This window comes from Paralichthys olivaceus, chromosome 14 (assembly GCF_024713975.1).
Source record: "Paralichthys olivaceus isolate ysfri-2021 chromosome 14, ASM2471397v2, whole genome shotgun sequence".
Lineage (NCBI taxonomy): Eukaryota > Metazoa > Chordata > Actinopteri > Pleuronectiformes > Paralichthyidae > Paralichthys > Paralichthys olivaceus.
The window spans coordinates 7,915,001-7,925,711 of NC_091106.1; the positions used below are offsets into that span (position 1 = coordinate 7,915,001).

The 10,711-nt window shown below is 43.1% G+C and overlaps 1 protein-coding gene across 16 annotated transcripts in view; it reads right to left on the reverse strand.

Annotated features, from left to right (window-relative positions):
• The window catches only part of LOC109632351 (actin-binding LIM protein 1), a 38,460-nt gene that overhangs the window by 26,089 nt on the left and 1,660 nt on the right, over window positions 1-10,711 (reverse strand). For 13 of the 16 annotated variants that reach the window (XR_011246089.1, XR_011246090.1, XM_069539005.1 and 10 more), the window contains exon 1: window positions 6,069-6,453. The exons of 1 other annotated variant lie outside the window; for it this stretch is intronic. Coding sequence is in view for 13 of the 15 variants with exons in the window: in XM_069539005.1 (XP_069395106.1) it covers window positions 6,069-6,303 (235 nt within the window). In the remaining 2 variants the exon portion in view is untranslated. Of the gene's footprint in view, window positions 1-1,840; window positions 2,039-6,068; window positions 6,454-8,303; window positions 8,511-10,711 lie in introns of those variants that run through there. 2 more of the 16 variants (XM_069538995.1, XM_069539004.1) reach the window with 2 other exon arrangements.

Below are 10,711 nucleotides of genomic sequence, written 5' to 3' on the forward strand. Positions count from 1 at the left end.
TAACACGGCAATCCCTTGGTTATAATTCATCATTCTGAGCACACAGTGTGATTCAGTGTTTGGTCAGCTGTTCATCCTGATGGTACCGAGCCCACCTGGCCTCAGACAGGTTGCACGACCCCTGGTGGATACACGGTGAAATCTTAGTTAGCAAAAGCATTTCCATATAGCTCTCTGTTTAGAGGAACATAAAACAATAAACCCCGCACAAGCCTCCCGCCACCGACAATCCCAAGGCAGGGGAAGTATATGGCTGGGTAAGGCTGACGGAAAAAACGTTCACAGAGGGATTGTGGGAGATGAACATGTGGCAGCCAGAGGTTACGGGTGTTCTGCCAACACGGGAACTTGATGGCAAAGGCCTTTTCTTTGTGGCTTGTCGAATCCACATGAAGAGGACGGCTCCGGAGCTGGATGCCGCCTCCAGCCCACAGAGCGCTGTCAGATACATAAACAAACCTACATGTTCATATTTTGGAAAAATGTTTTTTTTATTGATAGAAATATTTTCGAACAAAAATATCACATGCCCACACAGAGAACTCTGTCTACACACAAGCTGGGAAATGAACCCATCAAACCTCTACTGAAACACAGTAGAGATATATCAAGCTGTGACTCTATAAAGAGAGTGGAATATATAGCCCACTAGTGGTGACGTAGGTTGATGACGTACAGTATTATCGTGATTAATGACTTTTATGTTCATGTCCAACCCAGTGAACTAAGTGAAGAGGGGATGCAATACTTTTCCATTACAGCCAATACAAGTTTCAGGGATATATATAGAGAGAGAAAGGAGGACGTATATATACATATACCTCTCTCTCTCTCTCTATATATATATATATAGAGAGAGAGAGAGAGAGAGAGAGGGAGAGAGAGAATAAGTGGGCACACCTCCCACCCACTCACAAGAGTGCCACAGAGTTATTATCATTTCTTCCATATTTATTATAGAAAATTTAGTCTACATTGCTTCCTGCTGTGAGTCACACTGACAAACAATGCTCCACCTCACATACCCCAGTAAATTGCCGGGAATGTTAATTATGCCCCCCCCCCTTTTCCACCTAATTCATCCCACACAGATGGGTGACCTCAGCAATATAGGTGGAGATAATCATCTTTTTCTTCTAACAGGACGCCGCCATCGAGGCCACGGCTGACAACAATGGAGTGTACCTTTTAGATGGTCGCCACGGCAACGGCTGCAGACAGAGCGAAAGAGAGAGAGGGAGAGAGAGAGAGAAAGGGAGAGAGTGCAGGTCCACAGCTCTGCGCAGTGTGGATCCAACCCTACACTGTGCTCCACTTCTCCTCTCTATATGCTACCTTCTATTATGCAGCCTCCGTGCTGTTTGAAGAGCTGGGACATCATATACATAAAGACCTGGACGTTTTACATTTGCTGTCAAGCTCCTGTGCAGTGAGCCAGATGCTTTGTTCCAACATACATTTGCATAAAGCCTGACGCTGCCAAATTAAGCAGACTCCAACACGAGCATCAGCTGCTCGAGAGTGTCGAGAAGGGCGTAGCATCTTCAAGTCTCTGACACAGAGAGAATATGTTGTGTTGAAGATTCACACTGTGTCATTAGTCATGCTTCCTCCAAGCAACACACACCCACATGAAGAAATCCATGTCCACATTCCCATCACTGTATATCATATATGCACACATCTAACAAGAAGCAAACCAGTGACTGAGGATCAAGTCAAACTAAAGTCAGATACAGCAGTGCAAATCCAGCTGGACATCCACACACAGTCAACAACGCTACAAGGAAAACATACTGATCACACACACATGCTCTTTGAACATGACTGGCTGAAATACCTTTTTCTTTGACCATGACCATTGGAATCCAGGTAAATCTGCACCAGAGAAGGCTCCGAGAATCAATCAGCTGTAGAACAGGAGCTGCTAGATCCTGTTTTGAGTCAGGACCAGAGCCGAGACACCACAGAGAGAGAGGCACAGAGAGAGAGAGGTGTAGGCGCTGAGCTCTCCTCCCGAAAATACGGCTCCAGCGTGGGGTTTACCTCCCGACTGCCTGTTTTCCTCCCATCCCTCTCCTCCTCCTCCTCCTCCTGCTGCTGCTGCTGCTGCTCTGCCCACTCCTCCTCCTCCTCCCTCCTCTTCCCCTGCTATAGTCCCTTTCTCAGCCCCTCTGTTGTGTCAGCCGCCTCCTCATTGCAGCAACCAGGTGGCTGCTGCTGCCTCTGCTTGACCAAAAACAGTAACCCCAAATCCTCAGCACAGATCCCCTTACATACAGACACTACAGACGTACTGCAGAACACATATGTAATTAAGATACCGTACACTGTGGATATGTGTTACATCAGACTTTCTTTCATAACATCATGTCCTCACAACACATCCGTTTGACTCCTCCATCGTACACTTCTTTATGTGGTATGTTTAGTTTATGACATCCTTAAAAATCTATATAAACTCTGTGGAGCTCAGTGTGCTTATTTTAACTAACTCAGGTCAACAAAGACACGGTTTCACAGGGCAGCAGGCAGAAAATCAATCACTTTCGCCAGGGCAAGAACCTGATGGATTAAGGAACATAATTTAAGGGAATTCATCAGAAGTATCAACTCGGGTGGAAAACAAAGGTTATCTAATCATCTCCAATCAACACTGTCAACCTGATCATCCTGCAGTAAAACCAGTCTCACCTTGAGTGACAGACTAAGTTGCTAATAATCGCGCTGCTTCGAGCATGAGCTTTGCATTAATATCTTTAGTGGATCCTCTGGAATCCAATTACAGAGAGCACGAGAGAGCGCGCTCTTATATCATAAAATTGCACTAAGGTGACCACGTGAACGGTTGAGGGTTCTCATCGACTCTTCAGAGAGTTAACTGTACGTGGTTTTATCATATAAATGTGGCAAAATTAAGCAAGGTAGCCCAATTTGCAAGAAGAGAGGAAACATTTTCAGCATGAAATATTCATGCAAATCCTGAGGGAAACACTTATTTGAACATAATCTGTTGTTTTTTTTGTTGCTTTGAATATTAAGTTTCATGCATGACTATAACCCAACTAGTTGTACATAGGCTACAACTCATCCACTTATTCTCCACATATATTCAACATTTTATTCAAAACTGATTAAGCAGTTCTCCACAATACAACATTTTAGTAGTTCCTGATTTGCTTCCTGGAGAATACTGCAGGAGGCAGAGAGCTCTTCTGTTATTTTTCCTTTTTTGAGACAAATAAAATTTACCAAATCACTGTTTGTTGACACTTTGTTGGTGAGCTAAAGAAAATACAATTTCAGAAGTAACTCAGTACAGTATCTCAGTCCCACAGATACTAGTGTCCACACCGTCCCTCATCCATGTGTCCTGTGCTGGGGTGTGGAGAGGAATAGTTTTGCATCAGCACCACCTCTGTAATTGCTGATGCAGGGCATCCCATTATGCATTCAGAAGGCATCCAACCACTGCAGTGTCAACTGTGCCACCTGCTGGATATACCCATCAACATGCATCAGCTTCCACAGGGGCGTTTTTGCCTGATGGAGACACACCAGTGAGGCGAGCGGTAAAGATAGTTTCTCCAGCACTCCACCCTTTTTATTATGAAGGAAGAGGAATATGTAATGAGTTTGTGATGACTGAATATGTCTGTTGTTTTTCCCACTGTCGCAGGTCAATCCATCTACTTGAGAAAATCTGAGTTTAACAGTGCTGCTGCTCACTGCGAGATGCAAACACAAGGATGTCCTGTTACTGCTTGTAATGGACCTATTCTCATCTTGCATCTTTTAATAATCTCTGCAGGAGCTGCTGGACATTCATGCCACATAAGGCTTTGCCAAGAGCAATGGCTGAGCAGGAAAGCCTATTATGCGTGGATGAAAGGTCTCTTCTGCATTTGGCTCACCTATGGATGGTCTATGTCTGACTATCCATTAATAACCTGGTCAGATGACTATAGACTACCTGGACATATCAGCGCAGATTAGGGAACTGCTATTAGAAAGCAAGTGTATTTCGTGGACACGGTAAATGCCATTTGATCTCTATGTTATAGACTATGCCTCGGGCAGTGAAGCAAGGACGATGCTATAATGCAAAAGGTAACATTTACAGTAAACAACAGGTTTGCGTGGAGTTATGCCATGGATTACAATTGGGGATTGTGGGAGGGTGGATTTGACTCACACACACACACACACACACACACACACACCCTATAAATGTCAACACTCTACACATCCCATGCACTGGATGATGATTCCCAGATTTTTTGCAAATCCACCAGAGACACACTTATCATGACAGAAAACGCTGATAAACTAGGATAAACTCCTGGTCTCTGATCTCTGGATAGCGACAAGCACTCCACCACCTCGCTTCTATTTTAAAACCAGTTACAAAACACTGAGAACCTTTTGAAAAAGAGTCCTCTGGAACCAGGTATAGTTCTTCAAAGTCTATTTCACCCCAATGCTACATTAGCATTCCTCTTTTGTAGCTGCACCGCATATACACAGAAAACGTCAATGCTAAAAAGAAAAATGAAATTCTTATCATTTAACACAAACATATACATTTTCATATTTACAACACAAAGGAGGTTTGGGCTGCTGACTTGTTGTGTGAAAGGTTGAATCAAATACTCAGTGACCTCTGGATAACCTACATGTTGAAGCAGAATCAGTGCCACTGATACACAAGCACTCATAAAGGGGGACAAAATAAATTGTATGTCCAACCTCCATGTACAATTCCTGATTCAGTAAGGTGAACATTGAAGTCGTTCCATGATTACAGTTAGCTCTGTAGCTTTGAGCAAAGTCACCCATCATTGAACATAATTGAAAAAATGTTCCTTGCACAAGCAAATTGTGTTCTTCAAAGAAGCGTAGAAAATAAGAAATCTTCACAAATTGTCATATTTCTTGTTAGTGTTGTTAAAAAGAGAATATCTTTCTACTGATCGGACCAGGGCACATCAGGGGCCAATCAGATTGTAAAACGTTTGACATCTTTGACGTATGGAAACAGTGAAGACACCGTTTCAGCTTGAATTAGGGTCCAAGTCTCAGTGGTTCGAGAAAAAGTTCAGGGTGAATAAAATGATGACTGCTGTTTCTTTGCAAGATTGAAAGTTTTGCAAACTCCTTCAAGAGCAGATACTGGGTCTCAGTAAAGTCACATCACTGTCACTGTTCTGTTGATTTTTGCTGCCACTGCAGAAATGAATTGGATGTGATAAAACTTGACCTCTGCGATCTTTGATCGAGGGTCAGTATACTGAGTCAAACCTTCCTTGACACTTCAAAATCAAATTTTGATTCTTGCTGGCATTATTTGCAGATAACTAAGAGCCAAGCAATGATGATGTTACTACTGTGTCTGGCACGTAATCAGGGAATACATAATGTCTGAAAATCTCGATTTGTCCTCATGCCCATGTTGTAATCCTGATGTAAGCCACCAAGTCACTTCGTCATGTACTGTTGCTTGGCAGAATGCAGCAGGTCTGCCCTTGCGTATGGGTTTGCTTTATGTAACTATGGAGGGGACTGTGATTAATTTCCTGAATTTTTTAACATTTGCATAGCTGGGACTTTTTTGGCGTCTGGGAGTTATGGTTGGGCAACTTGTGCACAGGAGCTTTCACACAGAGGTCAGATGTGTAAAGCTGTAAGAAGCGTTATCACTCGCTGTCATCCAATTAAAATGAAGTCAACTATGAGTAAAGTCTAATCAATTCACTTTCAGACACCTACACGCAAACTGAATGGAATGAGTCTTGTGATATTAACAGACAACTCCTGAAGAGTTGGAAACAATAAATTATACGTAACTTAATCAAAGGTGTCGTTCAATGTAAATCAAAGATCTAAAAGCAGATCAATAGCATATGTTTTCCACTTTAATGGCCAAATTGTATTACTCATTGATTAAGCAATCATCACTGAAACTGACTGAGGTTACAGTTTCAAATCACAGCCAGGACGGGCTGCAGAGAAAGCTGGGTGAATAGATGCTTCACATAGATGTGGATGCATCTTCTCTCCTGTCCTACCTGTGGCGACATCGTTCAGCCTCTCACTCAGATAATAGTCGTTTGGGTCGAGGTAGGGCAGCTGCTCCATGTACAGTTTGGGAATGAGGTACAGGACCTCAGCCACATGCCCATCCTCGATGATGGACATGCGCTTGACCGAGCTCTTGCGCTTCACCCGGACGCGGTCGACATTCTGACTGCGGCTGGAGCTGCACAGTTTGCCCAGGCTGTTTAGATTAGGCAGAGTCGGCATGGTGCCCGGCTTCAACTGTCCCGCAGAGGAGGGTGAAGCACAGCAAGTAGACGTCGATGAGGATCAGGCTCGGACCTGCTCTAAAATCCAGTAGTCTTTGGACATGAAGATTGAGGGGTGTTCACAGAGGCACAACATGGAACCAAAGGGGCCGGAGCTTGGAGGGCAACTTCACAGCAGCTCATCTTCAGATTATGTATCCAATATCCAGAGAAGCTTCCAGTGGAAACTCCAGGATCCCTCCACCTGTCACCTCAGATGTGCAGTGGATGTAAGCGGTGGAGTGCTGATGTGCACCTTGAGGAGGAGACACCAAACAGCAGGCAGCAGGTATGACAAAGTGAGACACATGGAAAGAAGCTTACACTTTTAGTGTCTTCGCCACAACCAGCCTGGTGCCTTAAGCAGCTTAGGGCTGACGTCGAGCCTATGATTATCTTCTGGGTGGGGTTAGGTAGCTCTGCATCAAGTTGGCCCGGCATACGGTGGGAGTCTCTATACCTGATGTGACTCATGTGCATCCTCCCCATCACTGCTATGATCAGTCACCACTTTCCAAAGAATCTGAGACTTTGTCTTTCAAAGTATGCAACAATAAATGACCAGATCTTTTCTGAGAAAGTTTTTTAGATGCATCTAAATTCTTATATGTTCACTAAATGTGTTTTTTTATGAATTCTAATTTAAACTGAGGTTAGCCAGTACAGGCAAGCCAAAATGGATGCACATCAGTGTTCAGCATCACTGTGATCCAAGATGTACTTTCAGGGTAAATTGCATTGGAAGTCTGCCAGTCCTTTACAAGGTCAGCACCAGCAAGGTCAGCCAACAAATGCACATTGTTTATTATCAGCAGGATCCTTCAAAGTAAAAGGGAGTGTGACTACATCAGCACTAGGGTGGAAAATGCCTGCAGTGTCTCTCTGTTATCCTCTAAAATCGCTGGATGAAGCAATAGGATTTTAGAATATGTAAGAAGGCATGTTCTGAGTTTTTAATCCTTAAAGCATCTCATATTGGAATGGATTTGTTTCTGCACAAACTTCCAGAGCATCTTCTTAACAAGCCAAATGCATATAATCAACATCTAGCCAATACATTTTTAATGTGCACTTCTTAGGTCAAAGAGGTGTCCATCTTCTTTCTCGGAAATTTCGAGATTAGTGTAAAGGTCAACATTAAGTCACTGACTTCTTGTTTGGAAAGTTGGTGAAAGTGAATCTGAGCACTCACAAAAATAATGTAACTCCACAGTGCGCTGATATGCACTGGAAACATAATGCAAAGACAGAGCTATATGCTGATTAATGATAAAAACCCCTCTATGACATGTGATATTCATCAAACTGATGAGTCTAATCACAGATCTCTACATGCTCCTACCAAATGAAATGACTCACTGAGGTCCGCAGACATGATGAACAGCACAGCAGACAATGACCAGGCACAAAATACCCTTTTTGTCTGGGGATGTCGGGCTCGGCCTGGACATCAGGTTCCTCTTTGTCTGACAGGGTGCACAGCAGAGGCAGGATGGCTGGAGCTCAGCAGCCTGAGTTTACTATTTACATCAATACAGGACTTGATTCAATTCAAATAGATTTAGGCTCCACTTACAAGCACACATTTATTCTCAGAGAAGAGATAAGATGTGATAGTCATAAGCTGGAAGACGTAAACTCTTACACCCACACACGCAGACACATGGACCTGAGAGTACCTGAGAACATGCTACTCTGCTGCATTGAGGCACTGCCCTCCAACTGTCATCCACTCTGTTGTAGCTTTGACACAACTACCCACACACTCGCACATCAACCCACACATGCTCGCAAAACAAGACTGCCGCCCCTGCAAGCAGACAAATTAGCATCGCACACATAACACATCCCAAATGTTTTCATAGCCTCTGCTGTTTCTGCATCCTGCTCCGCACTGGAAGAAACACACACACACACGCACATACACACACACAGCTCTTTACGTTTCTCATGTCTTACCATCCAGTCCGAAGCAGGAGGTGATTTTTTGGGCGTAGTTGCAGAGCCCATCGTAGCCAGGCTGATTCCTCGCCGTATTCCTCTCCCCCATCTCTACACACTCCCACACACACCGTCCCGTCCAGAAGCACTTTCACTCCTTCCCCAGCTCATCAATTATTCAGCCTTTTGCCAGGACACATGCATGCGCGTGCACAGCAAACCCTCCTACATGACATACAGTACACACAGAGGGAGAGAGAGAGAGAAAAGTGCTGATGCAGAGGGTCATGCTGCTAGAGCACTCTCCACTGGTCGGATAAGGAGGAAGCATCAGATTGGGTTACTGCAGAATGGAGCCTTGCCTCCTTTTTTTCATCAACCATTGATCATCAGGAGTGCACTGCAGTGTAACAGGCACGGTGTTCAGGATGTGCTAAACCTGCTGATAGGAAAGGGCGGGGCGGAGAAGGAAGTCAAAGCAAGGCAAAACTGGAGATGTACAAGGTGTCAGGGATACAGTCACTTAAAGCAATCTAGAATCCAAATATGATGATTACTTAATGGTACGATCACAGGAAAAGTTTGGGCACAAACAGGGAAGCATGAAAGTCACAGAAAAATAAGATTTAACATGATAATGTATTTCAGAAAGAACAAGCTTTCACGCATATTGCTTCTGGTCACAGGTCTAAAACATTTTTTTATTTCAACATTGGAACCATGTGGTAAATACAATAAATACATAAATTCAGCACACTGCAGTACTTTATGACAATGTCTCCAAAGAGGTTCATCAAATGTAATATAAGATATGAGCAGTCAGTTTTGTGGGAAACTCACTTTCCAACACATGTTATTTTAAGATTGGGCTGTGTAGCACAGACGGCCGGCCTGAATGGTCCAAGATAAAAAAATAAGTTAACCGGCACAGGCAAACCAAAACAGTGAAGAAACCCCACAGCTATTAAAATAAATAGTGAGATCATGCTAAATGGCAAAGCTGCGGGAGGGTCCCCACACCAAGAGGGAGAATGTACAGTAATTGGAGGTATTTGGTAAGAAACACAATCCCTCAACTCCCAGGGTGACCTTGAACAATGTACTTCACCCCTCAGCTCAATAGCCTTCAACCTCGCAGTGTGCAACTCATGGGGAGAAAGGAAAGTGGCTGCACTGCTTGAAATATATGTGCTCTGTTAAAATCCCCCAGGATAATAAAGGTTTGATTCAATCATGCCAGGCGATTCCAGACAAAAGAAAAACAGCACAGGAAATTTAATGAGTCTAAAAGGCTGGGAAAGAGTTGTATGCCTGCGAGGGTTTATTATAAGGTGGGGTGACTAATGGAAGGTCATCGCTTCCAAGGTGATAGCACTGTGCTAATAGAAGAGGAGGTGGTAATGGCTGATGCTCAATGGACAACTGAAAATGAGACTAATCATAGGTGTGTATACTGAGAGAAGATAAACTTGAAGTCATTTGATTGAATTGATTAAATTTTTTGACTTCCTGTTATGGGAAAAACTTTATCAATCACCCTATATGTTTTAGTTCTAATCTTGCCTGTATATACAGTATTTGATACTATATAATATAAAACTAGAATGACTATCAGAGCTTTTATCTTCACCAAGGCCCAACGGTCCCCTTACGAACGGTCCCCTCATTATCCCCCCAAATTGCACAAATATCAGTCCCCTAAACCTTCCTGATTCATGTCATCAAGATCCATCAAGTAATCTCTATGAAATCTATGACAATGTTGAAAACAAAACCTGTCTCACAATGGCAAAGACAGTGAAAATAATTCCTGGATCCGCACCAAATTTTTGTGGGTTCTTCCCTGACTCATACCACAGTCTTCCAACGAGTTTTGTAATCCCTTCAGTAGTTTTTGCGTAATACTACTAACAGACAGACAGAGGTCAGACAGAGGTAATAATAAAACCAGAGGACACGTTTCAGCTTTGAGGAGCTTTAAACTAAACATTAGGTTGAGGGATAATGTCAATAATCCACACTGGGGCTGCAACTTGTAATTATTTTCTCAATCAGTCTCTCCTCCATAAAAAACAGAAAAACATATTCATTATACATTTCTTCAGTACCTTGTGTTGTGTTCAAATTGCTTTTTGGTCAACCAACAATCCAGCAATCTGATGCAACAAAAACAAGCTGCATATCCTCACAACTGAGAAGCTGAAAGAGGAGAATGTTTGGCTTTTTGTTCGATTGTCAAAATATGTGCTGATTAATCCCATGTCACTGGAGTTATCAATCAGATGATATTCTGACTATAGCCAAAACATGGGGAGGTGCATGCAGGTTCTCTACACACCAAATGAAAATGTATTTACACAAAGGTTCTGAATATACACATATACATCAACATCTCAAGTGAATATGAAAGGGGAGAACTATAACCA